Here is a 26463-nt window from a genome sequence, read left to right on the forward strand (position 1 = left end):
ATGTATTTGAATAAATGTTAACAAAATGAAGAAAACCTTTGTTTTTTCTCCAGCAAATATGGATTGTGATTATTCGTATGTCGTAATTTGGTGTAAAGTGTGGAAAGGTTGCTCTAAGAAGGATGTTTTAATATATACATGGAAGACATGAGAGAGATTCATACAGAAGCAATTTGTACATCATTCTGTTAAACAGTTTAAGTGTTACATTATTACTGTCCCCAGAAAAAAAGATTATTTATTTGTTTCAAAATTTAATGTATTAAACTATCAAATATTACATTTCCATTACATTTCATTACTTAATAGGTAACTAGTAACAAAAATGCAATAGCTACTGTATAATTGGATGGTATGGTGGAGGAGTTGTGGTTAGCAAAAATCTATAAAAATGTAATGAGTGTGGTGCATATTCAGATTTTTTGTTTCATACTCTGTGCTCTTTTTTAGATCATTAGAACAATCTAGATGAGAACAGGCCATTCGGGCCAACAAAGCTTGCCAGTCCGATCCATTGAATACTTTTAGAATAACATCAGGTCTAGTTTTAAAAGTCCTACTGTCTACCACACTACTTGGTAAAACGTATTCCTAATGTTTGTGCAAAATTTACCCTTAACAAGTTTTCAACTGTGTCGCCATATTCTTGATGAACTCCTTTAAAAGAAACAGTCTCGATCCACTGGACTAATTACCTTCATAATTTTAAACACTTCAATCATGTCTCCTCTTAATCTTCTTTTGTCTAAACTGAGAAGGCTCAGCTCTTTTAATCTTCTCTCATAATTTAACCCCTGTAGCCCTCTAATCAGCCTTGCTGCTCTTCTCTTTCCTATGCTGCTTTGTCCTTTTTGTGGTCTGGAGGCCAAAACTGCACACAGTACTCCAGATGAGACCTCACCAGTGCATTATAAAGATTGAGCATAACCTCCTTGGACTTGTACTCTGCACATTTTGTAATGTAACCAAACATTCTGTTAGCCTTCTTAATGGATTCTGAACACTGTCTGGAAGTCGATAGTGTTTAGCACACTACTTTCAATTTTCAGACCCCCCATTGTGTATTCAAACGTTTTTACTTCCTACATGTAATACTTTACATTTACTTACATTAAATTTCATCAGCCACAAATCTGCTGTCCAAGTCCCTTTTTAATGATTCAACAGATTCAAGATTATCTACCAATCCACCTAGTTTGGTGTCATCTGCACACTTAACCAGCTTGTTATTTATAAATCATTTATATATACAGTAATCCCTCGCTATATCGCGCTTCGCCCTTCGCGGCTTCACTCCATCGCGGATTTTATATGTAAGCATATTTAAATATATATCGCGGATTTTTCGCTGCTTCGCGGGTTTTTGAGGACAATGGGTCTTTTAATTTCTGGTACATGCTTCCTCAGTTGGTTTGCCCAGTTGATTTCATACAAGGGACGCTATTAGCAGATGGCTGAGAAGCTACCCAGCTTACTTTTCTTTCTCTCTCTCTTGCGCTGACTATCTGTGATCCTGACGTAGGGGGTGTGAGCAGGGGGGCTGTTCGCACACCTAGACGATACGGACGCTCGTCTAAAAATGCTGAAAGATTATCTTCACTTTGCTACCTTCTGTGTGCAGCTTTTAAGTATGCTGCACGGTGCTTCGCATACTTAAAAGCTCAAAGGGCACGTATTGATTTTTTTTATCTGTCTCTCTCTCTCTCACTCTCACTCTCTCTCTGCTCCTGACGGAGGGGGTGTGAGCTGCCGCCTTCAACAGCTTTGTGCCGCGGTGCTTCGCATACTTAAAAGCAAACAGCCCTATTGATTTATTTGCTCCTTTGAAGAGGAAGATATGTTTGCATTCTTTTAATTGTGAGACTGAACTGTCATCTCTGTCTTGTCATGGAGCACAGTTTAAACTTTTGAAAAAGAGACAAATGTTTGTTTGCAATGTTTGAATAACGTTCCTGTCTCTCTACAACCTCCTGTGTTTCTGCGCAAATCTGTGACCCAAGCATGACAATATAAAAATAACCATATAAACATATGGTTTCTACTTCGCGGATTTTCTTATTTCGCGGGTGGCTCTGGAACGCAACCCCCGCGATGGAGGAGGGATTACTGTATTAAAATAGTAGCGGCCCTAGTACTGACCCCTGAGGAACGCGACTGTTAACATCAACCAATTCTGATGAAGCTCCTTGCACACTGCTTCCTGTGTCTGAGCCAATGCTGCACCCTTCTACACACCACGCCCTGAGCTCCCACTTCTTTTAGTTTGATGCCCAACCTCTCATGTGGCACCTTATCAAATGCTTTCTGAAAGTCAATATAAATAATATCATCTGCTCCACTTTGATCATATCCTTTTGTTGTCTCCTCATAGAATTCCAGCATGTTGGTAAAACATGACCTTCCTCTTTTGAAGCCATGCTGCCTGTAACACTCCTGTTCTTGCCATGCATTGCTCCATTACTTTCATTAATTACCTGTGATGCACATTAAGCTTACTGGTCTATAGCTGCTGATATCTGCCTGATTACCCTTTTTTATAATGGAATAATATTTGCCATTTTCCAGTCCTTCGGGATTTGTGCAGTGCACAATGACTTCCTAAAAAAATGTGCCAAATGCAATAATACATATATACAGTAATAGTGCTAACAATACATGATTTATGATGGATTAAACAATTGTGATAATGATGTGTTTTTCAGTAGTAATACATTTATTTATTATGATTCAATTCAAGGCATTTAGAGTATAATATATGCATACAGTATATCCTAAAACATAACTTAACTGGTGTAGATGCTGAATGTCTGAGAACCACTCTAAAATGCCTTACCTCCCTCAAAACTCCATCGTCTGCTTTTCTTTTTCCGTCAGGCATGTATGGCCATTTTTTTTTTTTTTTTATCTGAGATATGCCAGATATGTATTAGCTCAACCTTTTCTCTCTTACACTTTATTAAAAGATGTCTAATTACCCCACAAGGAGTTACTGCTCTGGTCATCAGGGATAACCAAACGGATTTTAGTTTAGCGTGCTTGATTAAATAACATCACTAGCACCTGATTTAATAAAGTGCGTGTTACAGATGATCACAAACACTTATCACTCTGTCCTGAAATGTTTTTTTAAGCACTCACAGTCATGCAACAATGGGGCTATGCTACTCACTTTGCCTTATTTTTTTTAATTCTTCTTTGAATTGCTTTATAAAACCTTCAAAAGGTTTAGGATTGTGCCTTGGAAATACTGTTTCAATTATCTTTTTGAACTTTTAGGATTCAGCAACAGCATTTTTATACCCTATGACATACCTAAACAACACATCTGGAATGGGGTATGGTGAAATGTGTGTACTGTATTTGTTATACGTAACAGATTGAAAGAAACTGTGCACATTAAATAAATAAAATAAGCTTAAAAAGATTTCACTTGTTTAGTCAGGTGACCTTTAATATTTGACTTCGAATGAAGAACTGAAAACATCAATATCAAGAATTTGCAATTGTATAGCAAATCAGGTAAGGGGCATATACCTTTTCACGGCACTATACTGTATATACTGGGTTAAAACATCCAGATGGAAATAAACTGCATTTACTTTGTAGCTTTTGGTGTCTGATAATGTTCTACAAGAGACTATAGGAGTCATATCATACATGACATTGAGCTAGCGAATAGATAGATAGATAGATAGATAGATAGATAGATAGATAGATAGATAGATAGATAGATAGATAGATAGATAGATAGATAGATAGATAGATAGATAGATAGATAGATAGATAGATAGATAGATAGATAGATACTTTATTAATCCCAAGGGGAAATTCACATAAAGAATAAGAATGTGTAATCTAACTGTGCTCCCTCAACATAAAAACATGCAATGCACCCATCTGAGTTTGTAAACTTTGCTTGTAATTCCTTTGGATTGTTGACTTGACTCTTTGGGATTTTTTTTTCAGACTTTGCACCTACTGATGTCTGTAACAAAGCTACATTTAGTTTATTAATTTAAACCCTGAAATTAGCTCAACACCACAAAAAAATATTTGTGGCAACATCGATTATGTATGAATTAAAAAATGCTAAATAAAGAAAATCTAGAGTGGTCTGAAATAATATACAAAATTGACCTATGTAATACTCATAGTTCATTAATCAGAAGCATGTTTTCTGTGCTTTTGAGCATTAAATATTGTGTAACTAATTACTTTTGCAACTTGTATTTCCATGTAATAAGCTTGTAATACACATGTAATACACAGGATAGAAGAATGATTAGTTATACTTTGAAAATCACACCTGTGCAATGACATATTTTTACTGGCTTAGCTTCAGCATAATGAAAACTATTGTCTTAACGTACAGATTTCACACTTTAAAGGGATACTATCTCATGTAAAAATCTGCATTTATAAATCTACATTTTCCCAGCATCATTTTTTACCCTGCTTTTCCTGGCCTTAGTCTCTTCTGCTTATTTTCATTCTTCTTACCCTAATTTTCTTATAAGTCCTTAGCAAAAATGACAATTTATGCCCCCATCTTGGGTCAGGGCCAGTACTATAGCAGTGCCTTGGGTGGGGGGGTCTTCCTCTTAACTGTCAAACTAATGAACTCTTAAAGGTCTTAGGCTCCCTGCTAGTGATGGGCTATTTGTGAATGATTCGGTTTTTTTTAACAAGTCTTTTAATGTATGGTATAAACGAATCAATTCAGTGGAGCTGAATAGAAGAGTTTCTGCACAATGTTGTCCGTGTCTTCAGTTTCGCTGGGAGATTTCTAAAGCGCATGTACAAGATCTGCCTGAACCATGAGTCTTTACTTATTTGATTTGAGAACAAGTCACTACCCAAGAATCAGTCTAATGATTCTCATTCATTATTCGAACGAATCATTACGAGTTGCACAATTCTCATTCACTTTTGGTTTTTTTTCATGAATCTTAAATGTGTTAAAGCTTTCTGCATGGCATATTATGGATACAATCAGAGGGTACTAGCCACAATTTCATTCCAAAGACATCTGGACTTCCCATGTAAGCTAGACTGTAAATGAATCAAATGAATAAAAAGAATGTATTCGCTTAAACTTGTAGTTTGAAACAACTGCCTGAGTAAAGTGAATCAAAATACCCATCACTACTCCCAGCATATCCCCAGTCCATGCCCTGTCCCTACCTACAGTATGGTGTTACCTCTCATTTCTGTTCGTTTTGCTGTTCTGGTTGATTCTCCTACATTGTAGATCTTTTTTCCTTGAAGCAGAAGTCAACCCTCTATGCCATGGTCATGAAAATTTGTCAGGGCTGCTCATGAAAAAGTTCAAATGAAGTGAAAAAATCACCTAACATGTTGCAGAAAACACAGTCCAACTTGAATTTTTAAATTATACTTTTTAATTTCATAGCTGCATATCTGAATAATTTAGAAAATGTTTTACTGTTTATTAAAAATATTTTACTGTCGATGAAAAACAACCACTTCTCTTGAAGCTGTAGTACATAAACCTTTTCTTTCTTCATTTGCCACAGAGAAAATTTATGAAGCAATAAAAGCTGGCAATTCGAGAATATATTTATTTATTTGGAGTTACTCACCACATAATAAATACAACCATTAATCAAATGGATATGAATACTTCACTACATAGATTTTTGGGTTTTTGCCTAAAATATAAGTGATGCAGACACTAGCACCTCATACATTCTGAATTAAGAAAAGTGAATCATACCCACACTGATTTTGATCAATAGCTTATTTTCTGGTCACGTCATTTAATTATAGACGGGCAAATCCTGTTCTAAAATACTATATTTATGAATATATTTGTGTATGTGAATGCATTCATACTGTAGATATACTGTGTATATTATATTGTATATACTGTATATTTACAGACACTACATACAGTATATGTGACAACAGAATGAAATGAAAACTTGGGGTTAGGAGTCTCTGTTTTATGTCTTGCATATGTATGGTGATGGGATGGCATTACCACGGACTGATAAGGTGTGCCAGCTCCCACATCAGGGAGCATGCTTAAACTACATCTCTGGCCATGTATAATAAAGTTAACAAACAATGACGACAACAAGGAATGTTCCTTGTCATGCTTTTTAATATACATTTACATATAAACACAACAAAAGAACAAGCAAAAGGGGATATTTTGCCCCTACATGGTTTATAAGCCCAAGAACAGTTCTTAGCAACCTGTTTTAGCCATAGGATCACTTTTTAATATCAAAACAAGTCAATATATAATCAATATACAAATCATCAATATATAATCAATCTATATTTATATATCCTACAGTTAGGTCTACTAAAACTAGCTAACAAGTTAAAAAACTTTAAGAAGGAATTGTTGTCAGAGAAGAAGGTTTAAAAGCCAAACTAACAAGAAGTGTCTAATTAAAAAGTAAATTTGCTTTTCTCCAATAGTTAGGATTATCCATGCAATGCCATCTTAAATGGTAGACATGCAATGATGTCACGAGTCATGCTGACAGCAGCCATGTGGTAGTAATTACCCTCAAGACAGATATGCAATATGGTTGCAGCAATGAAATCTTATATGAACTGATGAATTCTGTGATGATATCATGTCTCAAAATGGTGACATGATGATGCCACCATAATAGCCATCTTTCCCCTTCATTTACTGTGTTCAATTCAAAAAGTAATTCCCAAAAGGCATTAATTTCCTGATTATAATGTGTGCTGGTTATTCCAGAAGTTTACATTAAAACTATTTTAGCATAGAAAAGCATGTAGTTTGCACATTTTGAACATACTATAGGCTATACACACTCTCTCTACCAGATTCCGCATCAGCCAGCTGCTGCACTTCCGGCGCTGATATCAAAACAGACCAGCTACAGTATGGCATTTTTCACCTGATCGCTGAAGACGTGCCCAGACTTACGGTAAACAATATCAGTCGCCATTCAAATATTGTGCCAAACATCAGGAGCTAAAAGGAGAAGGGCTTCAAACTCTATGTCTCAAGTTATATCCACAATTACGAAAGTAAGATCCGGATGTATTAAAAACTTGAGTCTACTATGAACTTACATTTGAGAAATACCGTATGTGTGATTACATTAGGCTTCTTTTAAAAAACAGAATTTTGATAGTCATTAAACTTTATTCAGGGACAGGTGAATATGTATGTAAGCAACGGTGCTGGACAAGTTATATCAGCCAGGGATGTGTCATGAAAAGAGTGAGCTGGCATTACATCATCAATAGCAGAAGCACCTATAAAAACGGCAGCTCTACACAGTCGTACGCGCCTTTTCCAACTAATGTGGCGAAAGGCAAGCTGTCCTTTTAAAGATAGCAAGCCACCTTAAAGAACAGAGAATCCATCCAATGCAGCACATGGTGCCAATGCTACAATACATAATAACATGAGTCTGCTGAGCATCCTACCTTGTAAAAAAGCAAATGTCTCCGAGTCAGCAAAACGGTGCCAAGATGTAGAGCTATCTGTATGCTGAAACTTAAACTTCTTTTTTACTGACATTGTCGCCACTAAACAAAAATCACAACTGCAGTATGGACAACAGAATTGATTGGGCTGGCTGAGGTTTTACCGGAAGTATGTCAGCACTACCATGTGCATATAGACTATTGGATAATTGACATATGGAGATTTTTTTTTCTTTTTTCCATTGACCCTTTTCACATCATTTGCTGATATACAGAACTGATCACTATTGGCTTCTATTATATCATAAATGTTTTTTCTCTCCATTCTTCATGAAATCCCAATATTATTATTTTTTTTGGTTATCACTACAAAACTACATGAGGTAAGTAACATATAATGAAAATATTATTTTGGGTGGTGTATTTCTGTAAAGCCTGGTGGGCCTAGATCTTATTATGATATCTCCTAATTTAACAAAAAGCTCGAACAGGCACTGTATGCTTTAGTGAGACATGGCCATTTTGTTTTGTTTATCATTAGGACTACACCCCGTTTTGTTAAGGGTCTGACCACTGTCCACTGGACTAATTACCTTCATAATTTTAAACACTTCAATCATGTCTCCTCTTAATCTTCTTTTGTCTAAACTGAGAAGGCTCAGCTCTTTTAATCTTCTCTCATAATTTAACCCCTGTAGCCCTCTAATCAGCCTTGTTGCTCTTCTCTTTCCTATGCTGCTTTGTCCTTTTTGTGGTCTGGAGGCCAAAACTGCACACAGTACTCCAGATGAGACCTCACCAGTACGTTATAAAGCTGCAGCATAACCTCCTTGGACTTGTACTCTGCACATTTTGTAATGTAACCAAACATTCTGTTAGCCTTCTTAATGGTTTCTGAACACTGTCTGGAAGTCGATAGTGTTTAGCACACTACTTTCAATTTTCAGAACCCCCATTGTGTATTCAAACGTTTTTACTTCCTACATGTAATACTTTACATTTACTTACATTAAATTTCATTAGCCACAAATCTGCTGTCCAAGTCCCTTTTTAATGATTCAACAGATTCAAGATTATCTGCCAATCCACCTAGTTTGGTGTCATCTGCACACTTAACCAGCTTGTTATTTCTAAATCATTTATATATATTAAAAAGCAGCGGCCCTAGCACTGACCCCTGAGGAACGCCACTGTTAACATCAGCCAATTCTGATGAAGCTCCTTGCACACTGCTTCCTGTGTCTGAGCCAATGCTGCACCCTTCTACACACCACACCCTGAGCTCCCACTTCTTTTAGTTTGATGCCCAACCTCTCATGTGGCACCTTATCAAATGCTTTCTGAAAGTCAATATAAATAATATCATCTGCTCCACTTTGATCATATCCTTTTGTTGTCTCCTCATAGAATTCTAGCATGTTGGTAAAACATGACCTTCCTCTTTTGAAGCCATGCTGCCTGTAACACTCCTGTTCTTGCCATGTATTGCTCCATTGCTTTCATTAATGTACCTGTGATGCACATTAAGCTTACTGGTCTATAGCTGCTGATATCTGCCTGATTACCCTTTTTTATAATGGAATAATATTTGCCATTTTCCAGTCCTTCAGGATTTGTGCAGTGCACAATGACTTCCTAAAAAAATGTGCCAAATGCAATAATACATATATACAGTAATAGTGCTAACAATACATGATTTATGATGGATTAAACAATTGTGATAATGATGTGTTTTTCAGTAGTAATACATTTATTTATTATGATTCAATTCAAGGCATTTAGAGTATAATATATGCATACAGTATATCCTAAAACATAACTTAACTGGTGTAGATGCTGAATGTCTGAGAACCACTCTAAAATGCCTTATCTCCCTCAAAACTCCATCTTCTGCTTTTCTTTTCCGTCAGGCATGTATGGCCATTTTTTTCTTTTTTTATCTGAGATATGCCAGAAATGTATTAGCTCAACCTTTTCTCTCTTACACTTTATTAAATGATGTCTAATTACCCCACAAGGAGTTACTGCCAATGCCTGTCCTCAGACGTGTAACCATTGGTTAAAGACATGATGGGTTTAAAAGTCATCACAAGAAACACTTCTTATCCAAGCTTGCGGATTCCAAAACCATTTTTGTTGATCGTTCTCGTGCTCTTCCAAAACATTTTTTCTATTTCCTTTTCTGACTTTCAACTTTTCTTGATTTTTTGACTTTGACTTTTGATTTGGGATTGTTAACAATGCAGTAGATTTAAGGGTGTTTGACCATCACTTTATCCAGTTACTAATAAAATATTATTGCTATTTTTTTACTAGCATAATACAAATAAGTAGATTCATAAAACTAATTACTCCAGCACTGAAAAGAATGTGGTCCCTAGAAGAAGTCTATTAATGGATGCTTTTTCCCTGTGCTCATTTAGGGATTAGAGGGCGGGTAAAGGCTGACGGGCTGGGAAATTCTGTGGTCAAAAGGTTCAAAAGAGCCAGTGTGGTGGTGGAATGGGTTTGCCTATGGGACTTTTGAGGTTGGCAAGAATTAAAAGGCATGTGTACGAATGCTCACTCAGTGGTTTAGTTTGGTTTTTGCTTATGAACATGTGTTATTCTTGCTAGGATTTTACACAGAGAAAAACTTGAGGAAAAACCCAATGGCTGAAAAAAATAATTTCGATCAGGAGATGAATCTTAACAAGCAGAAATCAGATGAACTCAAGTTGCAAAGTTAAGTCTGAATATCAAAATAGCATCGAGATGCCTAGCTCAAATGGTCAGAAGTAGTGCCAAGGTTTAGAAACAAAGCATAAGACTTTCCCTACAAAATTTGTTAAGGAGAAGTACATTTTTCTTTCTTAACCCACTACCATCTTAAATATGTTTTAGATGCAATGCAACTCGATGTTAATCACCTAACCTACAACGGGTGCCATTGCCACAAGCAACATGAAATGAAATGAAATGGTCCCACAAGTATTATAAAAAAAAATGCACAAAATGACATCATGTCAATGGTGAAAAACATAACAGTACATTTATTTACATCCATGAAATTCAGATATAAAATGCTGTTTTAAGCATATTATAGTTGAGAAGGGTTTATGGGCAGTGATGAGTAAAATGCAATTGAATAGACTCACCTTGAAGATGTCTGCTCTTGTAGTGGTCTTTGGGTTTTGTGGGATGGGCTCTTGCATTTCCATCACATTTGGGCTGTTCATACCTACAATTAAAATGCAAATATATTCTGAGACCGTTTATGCTGTAAAATATAAACCAGTCATAAATGTGAGTTAAATGTTTATTTTATTTAAACGACTATACATTACATTCAGCCTGACCACTCAGAAATAACCAATAGTGCAGAGTTTTCCCCTTTTAAATAACTTGTGGAATAAATGACAGCTTTTTAAAGTGCAAGGTCATCTCAGGATTTTTTTTTCTGTTTTTTTAGATATTATATTTAAGTACTGACTGTATACACACACAGAGTAAATCATGTTGCAACAGCTAGGCTAACACTTTATCTTCTAGCTCAGTGGTTCCCAAACTCAGTCCTGGGGACCCACTGTGGCTGCAGGTTTTTATCCCAACCAGATTCACAATCGGTGATAATAATCGATAACAACTGATCTCATTTAATTAGCTGGTCTTTTTTTACTCTTCTCTTATTCTGCATTCAGAAAAAACACAACAGTGTGGTTTTTACATTTATAGGACATTTAGAAATATTTCTATTTTTTTCTAAAGCTATAAATGTTTAACTCTCTTTTGTTGTTTTCCTTTTATTTTCCCCTTTTCCTATGTAGTTTGCTCCCTTCATTTAACCCTAATAATGACAATTAACAACCAGCATAGCAGAAACCCAGGATGATGAAAGCTGCAACAACTTCAGTGTCAGACTATTTAGTAAAAAATCAATTAAATAACCAGAACACCTGAAAAGGCAGAATGAAAATTAGGTTGAAAATACTGTTAACGTTGGCAATTCTAAATTGGCCCTAGTGTGTGCTTGGTGTTTGGGTGTGTTTGTGTGTGTCCTGCGGTGGGTTGGCACCCTGCCCGGGATTGGTTCCTGCCTTGTGCCCTGTGTTGGCTGGGATTGGCTCCAGCCTACCCCCGTGACCCTGTGTTTGGATTCAGCGGGTTGGAAAATGGATGGATGGATGGATACTGTTAACGACTTAAAAAGAACTACAAATTCCCCATATAACTGCTTATTACATTTTGATAAAAATCTACCAAACTTAGTTTGTAATTTCCACATTGACTCCAAAACATAGAAACAGGGAAATAGTGACTCACTCAATTAGGATAAGAGTTCAATGAAAAACAGAAGTTGGTTGAAACAAAAACCCGCAGCCACAGTGGGTCCCCAGGACCGAGTTTGGGAAGCACTGCTCTAGTTCATAAAGTGATGTGTAAATTCACTATTAGAACAAGTGAAAAAAGTAGCATTTTAAGAAGGAAGGGCTTCAAAATTAAGGCAATTATTTTTTGGTCTTTACTATTATTTCCATTCCCTTGCATTGTTATAATGCATTATTATACCCTAATTATACAGGTAAATCGTAACACAATTGTGACTGAGTGATCTAAAAATGTAGAATATGAAAGACACTGTCTAAAGACTCAATATGCTAGTTCATTGCTTAAACAAAAATTGAAGAAACAGTTCATAGAAATAAAATGAACGGTTAGTCGAGAACTGCAGGACCTAAACATCTTTTTTATCTTGTTATTCCAATGCTGGGAGCTACAACCAATTCTGACGATATTGGGCTCATAGTAGAAACCATCCCAGTCTATTGACAAACACGCAATACAAACACAGCCAAGCTCACTCACAGTTATCCAGTTTTAAGTGGTTCATGAACCTAATGTGTATATCTTTGGGATGTAGAAGGACAAACAGAATGCCTAGAGAAAAAATATATAAACATAGACATATTGTACAAACCCCAAACTCAACTAGGATTATCACAGGTCAAGAATAAGGCACTGTATAACCTTAGTATGTAAAAGAGTTGTACAGTAATGTCACAGTTCATTCAGAGATAATTCAGAAGGAACAACTCTTGAATGTAAGGGTGAGACTGGAGATCTACTTTTACATTTCTGGAGCTCTGAGAACTGAACTAAGCTAAAGTAAATTGTGTGGTTCACTCATAGTTTGTCCTCGAACCTAGCGACCTTAGAACCACAAAAATGGATAACTCTTAGGAAGGACAATTAGTTTTGAATGAACTGGCTGAACATGAGAAATCATACAAGATACTGTCAGGAGCTAGAAGATTGTGAGTGCCAAATTGTGCAGGCACTACATATACTTACACTCTATTTTATATTTTACAGTTTCTTTGTTTTTTTGAATGTGCAGCCCATGTGATTACAGCAGTTACTTTAAAGGACTGTTAGATATAAAAGTCCCAATAATGCTTGAACATAGCTTAAAAAAGTCAAGCAATATTTTACATTTCAAGAACTTGTGGTAATGATGTCTGCTAGCTTCTTGCGACTTTGAGTTTTGTTTTGCCTTTTCATAATTATTCAAATGAAATTTTAAAAATCGTCCAGTCTGGCTTAAAGAAATTGGAAAGCCACACTTTTCAAAATAAAAGTCTTCATCTTCTTACTAACAAAACATTCTAACAATGGAATGGCTGTCTGACTGACAGTTGTCACACTGGGAGCATGTCAAAGTTAGTGGCTACTTTTGTTAAATCTTGCTGCCTTTGAAGGTGTCAAATTATAAAATTAGGAATTGCAGGGGGTGAGTGATTATCAGATTCCGTCACACTTTTCATCATAATTCCAAATTTTGCATTTCACTGCGTACAGTAAATACCACAAGGCCACCTTATTTTGGCAACCAATCAATGTGAAGCACACCAGAATAAGAAGAGCAGGACAGTACAACTAATTAATGGACAAATATTGCTAGGTTCCATTTCTGTAATTAATGGACAGGTATTGCTGTTAGTCAGTTTTGAACCACTTAGTTTCCTGACTGCTTACACAAATCTGTGTCATTATGTTTACTCATTATGTAATTAGTAATGTGTAAAGTTTGTATTTGTATCTACCTTTGAATTTGTCATGGCTCCTGCACTCAGTGAAGAACATAGTATAAAAATAAACAGAATTAAATTGAATGGACAAAAAGCTGGTTGTCATCACTTTCATTGTAGCCTTTGCTTTTGTTTGTGATGAAAACAAAAAGAAGAGGATACTCTTTAAGACTTAGAGTAGACCTCATAAATTTGGTGGTGGTTGTACAGTCCAAAACACTCAATTTCCTTCTTTACTTGTAGCCACCATTGTTCTTTATTGTATGCATTGTATTTCCAGCTAAGGATTCATTGCGGTTAACTCCCAGAGACAGAAGAGCTCACCTTTACGACTTGTGACTCCCTATATGTTAATTCAACTAGACTGACTTTGTCGTAGCAAGTCATAAAGAGTTGTTGGGACTATTAAGAATGCAGTAACTGAGTCACTGGAGGTGTCACACTACTCAACTGACATTAACTGTAACGTTCTTAAGATTGTGTAAATGAAGGCTACAACTGAAAATCATAGAGAAAACTGTGTAGTGCAAAGCTGGCTTATGAAAAGACTGAGTGAGAATACAATTCTTCGGGGATTTTCAAATAATGTACACTTGTAAGAAATCAGTTAGAAACATTCACACTCGCTCAGTATATACTGTAAATCTGTTGCTGTGTCCGAGTGGTAAACATGACAAACACTACAATGATGTTCACTCTTCACCAGTAGTAAACATATATGTCCTCTTGTACTAAACATATATGGCCTCCTGTATATAATGTCTGTTTGATGTGCATGCACTATTCCATGACAAGTACAGTATTATGCAATTATATTTTTCACTTGTCTTATATTAGTGATAAGAGGCATAAAAACCATTATATACCATATATCGGTGAATTAAAAATACGTTTTAAAACTATTTTGCCGTCTCATAAAACTGAAATAGTACATTGTTTCTTATGAGGGCTTCAGCGGTAAGAATTATCCCTCAGATGTTACAACAGCCACTTTTTTGCTGTATGGTTTCAATCAGGAAGATGTTCAAAGCAATCCCAATTTTGTGTGGATAACTAATAAAATGAGAAGAGTTTAGGAAGCTCAGCTAAAGGACTGCACATTTTCTATAATAATGTTTTACAGCAATCAACTAGAAAAGACATATTGAATCATTTAGGTTCTACAAGAAAAATAAATAAGTAAATCATGAGGAACTTTGAAAAGCTAAAAAATGTACTAGGGTAAAAAAATAATTCTAAAATTAAAGCAAGTGCCGAGCTCGTCTCACAAGAAGCTTATCTTCAAATGATAGTGTTGATGCAGCTTAATTAATACAGTACAGAATGGTCCAGTGTTTCCCTTGATTATTTTGTCCCTTCACCTCTCCCGGATCTTCAAGAGGTAAGCTCAACTGTGGTCAATAAGCCTAGATCTGTGTCAACGGTAATTTTTAAATTATCAAAGTCGGTTGTTACAAGAGATACAATTTTGCCTTTCCAGTATTTCCTGGCATAAATCCTGCAGTAAGCAATTTCAAGAGCGATCTGGAGGAGGAACTCTGCTTTGCTTTCAATTCAATAATTGTCCTTTCTTTGTCCAAAATGCAATCAAAACATTTCAGCTTGTTTTTCTAACAGTCAAGGATCTATTAGTTGTGTAATGTAATGTATTTATGTGCACAGAACAAAAAGGGTGCCTGTTTTGGACCAAGGAGCATAGAATTTGCTTTAATACCCAAAATGGATGGAACGTAAATCAGCTGGAAAATGAGTCAAAGAGAATTACCCAAGTTGTGAGTGCTAATGTAGTGTCTGGCAAATTGCCTGATCACCGATTAATCTGATACCCTTCTCTGTGGCTCTCTGACTCATTACGTATTGTTTCGCTTGTGTGCCTCCTGTTTTATCTCTAATACATTTGCTCAGTTCTGCTGGCATGTGTCATCTAATAGTGCGTCAACTTGATAGTCTGTTGCAGGTCTACAGTAGTCACTTCCCATTGGAGTAATTCAGATGTTAATGTTAATTTATAGTTAACAGTGACAATGTATTTAAGAGTAAAGGCGTATTTCTCGTCAAAAGCTTTACTTTCAATGATATCACAGTAATCCAGTTAAAAATGCCAATAAGTGTGGTTACTTTGTTTAGTATTACACTTAAAATAGTCTGTTCGGGTTAGTTTATGATTATGATCAATGTCAGTGTAAGAAGAAAGCTCGTTAATAAATACACTGCATGTGAATAAATGGCCATTCTGCATCTCTCGGATAAACTAAGTACATGTTCCGCAGATTAGTGGAGGAATGTGTGAGAAAGAGAACATTTTGATACTTTCAGATATTAAAGTGAATCAAGTGATTCACATAAAAGCAATCAAGGCTGTATAGTTGTACAGCATAGTAATTGTTAAGATTGCATGTTCATGTTTCGTCTGAAACCCAGGGCAAGCAAAAACCTACAATACCAAATGTTTACTTCTGTAGTAATTAATTCTTTTTCTGAAGCTAGGGATTTGCATTAGCAATTGGAAGGTTGCCAGTTCGAATCCCGTAAACGCCAAAAGAGACTACTTTGTTGGGCCCTTGAGCAAGGCCCTTAACCTGCAATTGCTCCTTCCTGGGTATGATGATAATTTGCATCCAGCCCTGTATGTAGGCCCTCCAACCTGCAGGGAAAATCTGGGCGTTGGTTGCAGAATTGGCACTCCAGCCACCATAAAAAAAAAAAAAAACTCACACTGTACCACTCCATCTGAACTAGTGTGGTGCTGAGGTGTCGCCCTTTGCATGGCTGCACTCGGGTCCTAATCTGGGATCCTGAGTTGGTTTATCATGTGGTGGGCGCGGCAATGCACTGTATGAGTGTGTGCTCCTAACCTCTCCTATCCTCCTCCTCTGAAGTAGCTTATTACAATGCTGAGTTCCAGGGACCATCCCTGCTACTTGACACACAATACTGAAACTATGCATGAACTGGTTATCAATTGAGCCAATCCAACATTCCATCCCAAAATACAATTACACTTGTCATATTGAGAGTTGCCAGTCAACCTAAACTACACATCTTTGGTGTGTAAGGACAAAACTGTGTATATGGAGAAAATGTGCAATAACACCAGGGGAGTTTGCAAATTACATACACAGACAGTGCTCAGGACAGGATTCAAACCAATACTGTGAAACAGCAAGGTTAATCACTGCACTACCTCGGTAACAACATCTTAGTATAAGAGACAACATTTGCATGAAATTTGGCAGTTTTCAAAGGTACGCATCTAGTTGGAGGCCACATGAAGTTCACCTTAAAAATAAAAGGTCTGCTCAAGTAAAAGGATGCCAGCCCAATAGAGGTGATGCTGAAACACAGTTACTCACCCATTTAGACTAGGGTAATTTTAAGGTGCCACTCAATCTTACGATTCCAGCATTTATTCATTAATTACTGTTATTAGAATTCAAGTATGAATTTGATTGTCAGTTTTGTTAGCAATAATTACACGAAAAGATTCACAGAAGAAAATTTTGTGCTGTGTCATTTTATATTAATGATTGTAAATTCATATAAATGGAATGATACAAAGGCTGTTTTCTCTCATCGGAGGACTGGGAGGACCCAGCATTCTTGAGCACACCCTTCATTTCTGGGACATCAGTAGTCATGAGTTGAGGATGGACCAGGACAAGCAAGCAGACAAGAGAGATCAGAAGAATAACAGTTTTTAAATTAAAACAGAGAAAACAAAATGCAGAGTGCGCATATTCAAAAGTCAATAAATAGTTCAAAAAATAAATCCCATAAAATTGTGCATTAAAACAATCATTTTCTTGGGGTGAACATCAATAAATAGAAAATCCAATTAAACACACTAAAAGCCCAAATGGTGGAGAGGTAAAACCCTTTTTTGTTTCTTTTCTTCTCTGTCTCTCTCTCTCTCTATATATCAAGATGCCAGAAGTCCACTCGACACATCCCATTGCATCCTGGCTTACCATATAGACCCAAACTGCACCGCTATCAGTTGCCACAGCTCCCAGGGCACCTTACCCTTCTATGGATACTGCTATATCCAAACCTTCATCCTTCAGCAAGCTCCAGTGGCCTCTCCCCATCTCGCCTGCTCTACTACACAGAAGACTAGATCTTCGTCACCACCTGGAGACTGCATGCAGTCCTCGGCCCTGCTCTTAGTTAAATAGTTATCCTGAATGATGCTCCCTTTTCTTTGCTCTCACTCCCATACCTCTCTTACCAGCAATCATGCTGTCTGCCGGTTTCCCTCTCAGAAAACAGCCCTCCTTTTGTGCCCTAACCCACTCCCATTATTCGGCTCAACGTGATTCACAGCAGGAGCTTGCCAATTACTGCACTGCTCAAACAGTAATCGTCAATTCAACCAGCGCATGCTTCCATGTGAACATCTCGCACTGACATGATTAAAAATAATGAATTGTGCTAAAATCAATTAAAACCATTAACAAATTAAACAATTAATACCCTCCCACAACTCATATTACCACAAGGACTTAACCATGATTTTAGTCTGAATACAATTGCAAAAGTCATTTACCAAGAAAATCATATGTACGTAATAACGAGAGACAAAACACTAAGATACAAAATGAGTTAAGACAAATGTGCCAGAGTCAAAAGCAGAATATCGAACACTAAACACTCCGGGAGCCTTAGTTCACTCACTGAATCTGCATCTCGGACAAAGCAGCTGACACCGCTGCATTGTAATTTTTTAACTCCTATCAGAAGGGCATTCCCCAGCAATCAGGCAAGGTTTTTTGGCATGCGTTGCAGTTACAAATAAAATGAAAAATGATTTAACTTTTTCAAACATAGCAAAAAAGTTCAAGTCAATACATGAAATTAAAGATCAAAAATATAAAACTTTCACAAACCAATAAAAGTTATTCATTGCAAAAAAAAAACAAAAAAAAAACAGAGAAGCTCCCAGTTGTCAGCAGTAAAAGTGTTTTCAAAGATGCAAAAATCAGGTCTTAAAGTTTTACAAAGTATCTGTTCAGAGGCCAGTTATTGACTATTTTAATGTGTCACTTATCAGAATACTTTCTGCACTTTCAAAATCTGCAAAAATCTGGTTATGTTGGACAGTGTACCACACAGGCCTTCAAAATCAAACACTGCTTACTTGGTAAAATTACGGAACTTTGGTGTGACCTACTTGTTAAAAACCTCTATCATTTTCGGTTGTATTTACGTATTTTTTGGATGGAGTTCATTGTACAAAAAACTATGACCAGTCAGTTTCATTTATGTCTTGTGCTGCTAGCAAGAGTCCAGCTCAGGGCGGTGAAGGAGCAGTACAGGAGAAAGCTGGAGCAGAAGTTGCAGAATAACAGCATGAAGGAAGTGTGGGATGGGATGAAGATCATCACTGGCTGCAGCTCGAAGCGGGCTGCCACCATCGAGAGAGATGTGAAGAGAGCAAACCAAATGAACAACTTCTTTAACAGGTTTGACCACCCTAACCCACTCTCACCTCGGAGTACTACACCCTCCACCCATCCTTCTGCTGATACCAGCATAGCAGAGACATCCCCACCCACAATTACAGCAGCGCAGGTGAGCAAAGTGCTGAGGAGACTTCGTGCCAGCAAAGCAGCGGGTCCAGATGGAGTATCGCCACGACTGCTGAAGGCCTGTGTGTTGGAGCTGGGGAGTCCTCTACAGCGCATCTTCAACCTGAGCCTGGAACAGGGGAGAGTCCCGAGGCTTTGGAAAACATCTTATATCACCCCAGTCCCAAAGGTATCACGTCCTAGTGAGCTGAACGACTTCCGGCCTGTCGCTCTGACGTCAAATGTGATGAAGACCATGGAGCGGCTGCTGCTTCACCACCTGAGGCCACAGGTACGCCACGCCCTCGACCCTCTGCAGTTCGCATACCAGGAGAAGGTGGGAGCAGAGAATGCCATCATCTATATGCTACACCGATCACTCTCTCACTTGGACAGAGGTAGTGGTGCTGTAAGAATTATGTTTCTAAACTTCTCTAGCACCTTCAACACCATCCAACCTCTGCTCGTAAGGGACAAGCTGACAGAGATGGGAGTAGATTCATACCTAGTGGCATGGATGGTGGACTATCTTACAGACAGACCTCAGTATGTGCATCTCGGGAACTGCAGGTCTGACATTGTGGTCAGCAACACAGGAGCTCCGCAGGGGACTGTACTTTCTCCAGTCCTGTTCAGCCTATATACATCGGACTTCCAATACAGCTCGGAGTTCTGCCACGTGCAAAAGTTCGCTGACGACACTGCTATTGTGGGCTGCATCAGGAGTGGGCAGGAGGAGGAGTATAGGAACCTCATCAAGGACTTTGTTAATTGGTGCGACTCAAACCACCTACAACTGAACACCAGCAAAACCAAGGAGCAGGTGGTGGATTTTAGGAGGCCCAGGCCCCTCCTGGACCCTGTGATCATCAGAGGTGACTGTGTACAGAGTGTACAGACCTATAAATACCTGGGAGTGCAGCTGGATGATAAATTGGACTGGACTGCCAATACTGATGCTCTGTGTAAGAAAGGACAGAGCCGACTATACTTCCTTAGAAGGCTGGCGTCCTTCAACATCTGCAATAAGATGCTGCAGATGTTCTATCAAACGGTTGTGGCGAATGCCCTCTTATACGCGGTGGTGTGCTGGGGAGGCAGCATAAAGAAGAAGGACGCCTCACACCTAGATAAACTGGTGAGGAAGGCAAGCTGTATTGTAGGCATGGAGCTGGACAGTTTGACATTCATGGCAGAGCAACGGGCGCTGAGCAGGCTCCTGTCAAGTATGGAGAATCCACTGCATCCACTAAACAGTGTCATCTCCAGACAGAGGAGAGCTTCAGCGACAGACTGCTGTCACAGTCGTGCTCCACTGACAGACTGAGGAGATCGTTCCTCCCCCAATCTATGCGACTCTTCAATTCCACCCCTGTGTGGGTAAACGTTAACATTATTCAAAGTTGTTGTCTGTTTTTACCTACATTTTTATTACTCTTTAATTTAATATTGGTTTTTTTTTTTGTATCAGTATGCTGCTGCTGGAGTATGTGAATTTCCCCTTGGGATTAATAAAGTATCTATCTATCTATCTATCTATCTATCTATCTATCTATCTATCTATCTATCTATCTATCTATCTATCTATCTATCTATCTATCTATCTATCTATCTATCTATCTATCTATCTATCTATCTATCTATCTATCTATTACCTTCTTGAGATGTCTCTAATTGCAATTGTTTCAGATATCTAAAGTTACATTTTGACAACTCTGAATTGAAATTTCATCTGTCAAAATCAGAGTTACAGATATATTCAATACTATCTAGCCATCCTTCCTAATGGTTAAGGTCAGGGGTATGCCGATGGACGAGCCTATGATATCTTAAATAATGGACTATCTATTTGGCAGACCGCAGTTTGTGAGGCTGAAGAACTACATCTCCTTTTCTGTATATGTAACACTAGGCCATGTCATGTGCAGAAATCCTCAGATGAGTCTGCACTTAATGGGGTGGATTGACAGGGTAGGTGAGACAGAGTACAGGAGTCAGGAGGAACTGCCTGCAGCTTAACATCTGCAAAACCAAAAAATGGGTTGTTGAGTTTGGCAGAGCAAAGTGTCGCTACTCCTGGTCATTGTTCAGGGAATGGATGTGGAGATGGTATAATATTACAGATGACTGAGGGTCCACATTAATGAGAAACTACACTGGTCTTGTAATATAGGGGGACTATATAAGAAAGGCCATGATCCTTTGATGTGGACAGTGACATCCTTTACATGTTTTACAACTCTATGATGGCCACTGTGATCTTCTACGTCTTTATGTGCTGGGCCAGTGATATCACTTCAAATGTGGCAACAAACTAATTTAACAGATAGGTTCAGTCGTGGGCTATACTCTTGACCCCCCTGGAGGGAGTAGTGAAGGAGAGACTGAAGATAAAACTGAGTGCCATTATGAACAATGCTGCACATCTTCTCTCTGACACACTAACACTGAGTACTTTCAGGCAACAAATCATTCAGCAGAAGTGCGTGAAGGAATAATACGGGGGGTCCTTTATACCAACAGCAATATTCCTGCATAATGCCTCACTAGGACTACTCTCTTGTAATTAGCCAAGTTAGAAGTTTTCTTCTCTTTTGTTAATATTTGTGTGTATTTGAGGGAGGTTCTTGTTATTTGTTCTAATATTTCTTGAGCTTTTGTGAAATGATAAATTTAATAATTTGGACAAATAAAGATCTATCTATCTATCTATCTATCTATCTATCTATCTATCTATCTATCTATCTATCTATCTATCTATCTATCTATCTATCTATCCAAAATGCGTTTCAATCAAGGATTTCTAAAATGCCATTTTAACTAGCCAAAATATAGCATAAGACATACTGTATGTAAGTCTTATTTAACTAAACAATATTTAATAACAGACATATAGACTTTGAATCTTTGACCAGTGAATACCTAACTATAGTCTTTTATATGTAGAAGCAAATGGAAAATATCTGTAAGTGCATAATAGTTATTTCCATTTATCCATTTTCTAACCCGCTGAATCCAAACACAGGGTCACGGGGGTCTGCTGGAGCCAATCCCAGCCAACACAGGGCACAAGGCAGGAACCAATCCCAGGCAGGGTGCCAACCCACCGCAGATAATAGATATTTGCAGAGCACAATGTATCATATTATTAATTCTCATTTTGTCTAATCAAAAATGATAGTAAATATTTTACAAACTGAATTGAGAGTATTGCTGACTTATAAGAATGTAGTTATGAGTAGGCAAGATTTTAATTGGCTTTTTATAATTTCACTTTTGAAGTGATCAAAACATTAATACTAATTTTATATAGTATTACAGAGCAGGTAACATTCCGCAAGATTTTCAAATGTTACTCACCTTCTTTCAAGACTGAAAAAGTACTGACTGCAAACAAATTGATAAAGGAAGCTAGCCACTCGAGATAAAATTAAATTGAATTCTTAAGCGACAAGCAGAATTAAACAGATTCACTCTGAAAGAGTTGTACATGCAGCAAAATCACAATTCTCCAGCAAAGGAACACATCCAGCTGGCTTTGACTTAAATGAACATCATGTTCAGTGATAAGCAAGCTAACAGCTGAAAAGCTCACTAAAAAATGTCCTGCATAGCCAGCATGAAGAGCATCTCTCTTAACAGCATGAAGCTTCACAAGATATAGCCCACAAAGCTCCAGAGGCATTAAATCTCCCCAAGATGTCTTTCTCATGTGCCTCTCTCTGATTTATAACTGGATTTGAAGTTCATATTATAAAATAACCTTTTTTAAATCAGGCTTTAGCACATAAAGCCTAAAGGAACTAATGCTGGCAGATTGGTAGTTTGAAGGACTGTTGAGAAACACTATGGGGTAAATTATTGTCAGACTAGCAAATTTTGTAATAATAGATTCCAGGTGGTACACACATATATGATGTTGTTCTGTACAGGAGTCTGGATGACATACAGTATATCCTATAAAGGTATGCAAGCCACCTAGTCAGCATACATATCACAACTGCATTTCTAGACAGAAAGCACACACTTTATTCTCCATCTTTCTCATCTTTTATTTAAATAAAGCAGCATTACATATTGAATGTATTAGTCGTGATGTAGCCAGGTCTTTCTGTGGGGGTGAAATTGATATGCTAGTTGTTATGCATATCATATCTTTAATTTAAAGAATTTTGTGTAAAAGTAACATTGTCTAATTACTGAAAACAATTTTTTAATTATTTATATTCCACACATATTTACGTGTATGAATACAATACTGCAAGATGTAGCAATGTAGACTCCAGAACAATTCTTAAAATCGTCAATGACATCCCTCCATGAGAGCCGAACTGAATTGTAAATTAAGTAACACTTAAGTAAGCATTGATTATTTTCTTGACTTGTTTACTTCTGTGCATTTCAGTCTTCCATCACAAAGGGTCAATGCAGTATGTGTTTGAAATACAGTAATTTGTTACAAAATCATTCCATTGCAGAAGTTTTGTCAGTTGGATGTTCAATTACAAACAATAAGTTAATCAGTTAAGGTTATGGAGCATTCATTATAAATATATAGCATAAAGTGAATGTAACAACTGTTAGACAATTTAGCCACAAAGTAAATGTCCACATTCATCTGTTTTCTGAACCTACTCTTCTATTCCATGGTTGAAGGGAAGCAGTAGATTTTCTGATAGCGCTGGTTTTAGTGCAGAAGCTAACCCTGAGTAATGACTGAAGCTAATTTAATATTCCTTAGCCATATGAAAAGTGTAGCAATGTTCTGAGAAATAAGTAAAAGAGCGATACCCTGACTCACCTTGTACACAGACTGACATCAAGACAGTCTAAGTAAATGATAGGAAGAGATAGAGAAGGGCTGGGATTTCAACACCCAGGAGATTTGAGACAGCCATGCTAGCCACCACAGCACTCTGGTGCTTCACAATTTAAATGTATTTTAAAAATGGGCAGTTTATCATACAGCTCCAGATTTCTGGGTTCAAATTCATGCCCATGCACTGCCAGTGTGTATTCTTTGACTGTTTGTCTATGTACAGTATATTCTACTGTTCTTTTGATATCCCAAAGAAATACAGTTTAGACCAATCAGCCACTCTAAAACTGGGTGTGTTTATATGAATTTGGCATGTGATGGACTGGTATCCATTAACAGCTTGCTCAAACTTGTGTCCAGTGCTTCTGTGGAACTGGATCAAAAGATTAATAAATGGATGGGTGGAACATATAAAGCCAAAATTGATCATTAGATCAGAAATTGGATGTATGAAACATTTTAAAACAATTCATAGATAAGAACACATATATTTAGACAGCTCTCCAAGACCTCTAGCAAAGATCATACTCATGAAGACTCTCTCTTGTCTTCTGTTTCTTTATTCTTATTTAAAATGTGGTGCTGGGAAGATAACAGTTCTTGGGGCAGCTTGTGTAGATGTTCAAGGAACTAACCTCCCTGATCCACTAAAGTCTGACTGAAGCAGATAACGGGTGGTTTAATCAACTCCGATGATTTCTTGTGTCTTCAACACTGCACTTCAGCAGGTTCTTTCCAAATCATTCACATCAGCTCCAAAAATTGGGTGACCTGCCTCACAATCTAATGGAATTTCAGGCAACGAAAATGATAACAGATTAGGTCATGCAATGATAAAAGGACTGCTTGATCTCAGTTTCATTGCGATGTTAGTAGCATTTAACCAAATGCAGAATGAATGAGACCAGAGCTTTTTACAGCAACATCAAGAGCAAGAGAGGAACCAACCCATGACAGAGTAATAGTCCATCAAAGGACATCACACTCACTCTTAATTAAACTGGCACATTAGTTTGTATCAGTGTGGATTGCTTGATCTTGGATTTACAATCCTTACTTCCACCACTTTCCCCATAAATTTAAGCTGTAAGTAAACAGATTTGTGTTTCTGAAACACAAATTCCATGTTTTAGTCTTTTGGAAAGGTAGTGTTATAGTCAGAATTATTCCATTACAAATAAGAACAAACATTATCAAGCTATTTTTTCTGTCCTAACATAGTCACACATTTTGTTAGAAGATGTATGACAATATGATTTGAAATTAGACCTACAAGTTGCCACAAAATGTTTCTTGCTTCCTTATTTTTAAACCTGACACTCTAGCATTAGCACTCTAGGATGACATAAGATTCCCAAAAGCCATCTAATCCAATTTAGGAATGCGAGATTTAAACCTGATGTGATGTTGATTTTTTTGTCGAGTTTGCAGGTTGCATATCAGTGCAGTTCTTCATATTTTATTGATCTTTTCACATTTCCATTACAGTTATAAAACCTTTCAAAATACATTTGTTGTAAACTCAATCTCACAGGTGACTATGGCCTCTTACCTAGTAGATGTACCAGGAATTGGGCGCCCGGTGTCTACAAGTACACACCAGCAGTAGCCTGTGGAAGGGTGACACTGAACTGGTTTGTAAAGCCCACCATTTGCACATTCTGGGATGAAAATGGCTTCATTCTTGTGTTGTCTGGCATCCTCCTGGGCTGTTTGGTGCTCTTGATCACAAGAAGAAGCTAAGCAGGAAAGGTAGACAAAAAAAATATTGGTTAATAATCTTGGAAGGGAGAATCTAATATGGAGTCAAACTCCAATTGAACACAAGTCCCTGAAGCTGTGAAGCAGCAGCCTGAACCACTGTGTTACGATACCACCCAGCTACAGCTGCATAAAAGTAATAATCAAAGTAGAATAATCTGAACAAATCTGGTAAAATGAATTTCCTTTTTGTAATCACATTAAACAGCTATTATGTTGAGGATCCTTAGTATAATTACTACTTCTGAATGACATGCCTTACAGCAGCATACTTTATGTTTACCATTTTTTAAAGAAACTCAGCTGACTGTTTAAAATATACTTCTCTTAAAAACAATTTATTTTTCTAGACAATGAGGATATATTCTGTTAACGCCTTGGGGCATTGAAACTTTGAAGCAAAGCCAGCTTGAATACACACTTTTCTTCTACCGAGTTTCTGACTAGCAGCTCAAAATGGAGCTGGGCAAAACACTGAGATTTACATAACAGCATAATTTCAACATCTTTATGTTCAGACATGATCATCTTGTCAGAAGCTACCAAACAATGGATCATGTTGGAGCTCACAGTACCCTGAGCAGAAGAACTCTGAGGAAGTGAACAGAAAATAAGCTGGCTAAATACCAGGAACTGGTAAGGTTGTGAGCAAATAGAGATGGCTGTTGGGACTTCATATGATGCTCACTCTGCAGAGCATTCAACCTGCTGGTTATGATGGGAGCTGTAAAGAGGACAGGCAAAAAAATCACTCTGGATGCTGCTGAGAAAGCCATTAGGTGGCTTTGGTTTAAGAGGACAG

General features: G+C 37.4%; 1 protein-coding gene across 4 annotated transcripts in view; it reads right to left on the minus strand.

The window, feature by feature from the left end:
- The window catches only part of smoc2 (SPARC related modular calcium binding 2), a 243248-nt gene that overhangs the window by 35568 nt on the left and 181217 nt on the right, over window positions 1–26463 (minus strand). For all 4 annotated transcript variants that reach the window (XM_028820455.2, XM_028820457.2, XM_028820456.2 and 1 more), the window contains 2 exons: window positions 25453–25639; window positions 10584–10666 (listed from right to left, as the gene is read on the minus strand). In XM_028820455.2, coding sequence (XP_028676288.1) covers window positions 10584–10666; window positions 25453–25639 — 270 coding nt within the window. The remainder of the gene's footprint in view (window positions 1–10583; window positions 10667–25452; window positions 25640–26463) is intronic.

The sequence above is a fragment of the Erpetoichthys calabaricus genome, chromosome 15, assembly GCF_900747795.2.
Source record: "Erpetoichthys calabaricus chromosome 15, fErpCal1.3, whole genome shotgun sequence".
NCBI classification, from domain to species: Eukaryota; Metazoa; Chordata; class Cladistia; order Polypteriformes; family Polypteridae; genus Erpetoichthys; species Erpetoichthys calabaricus.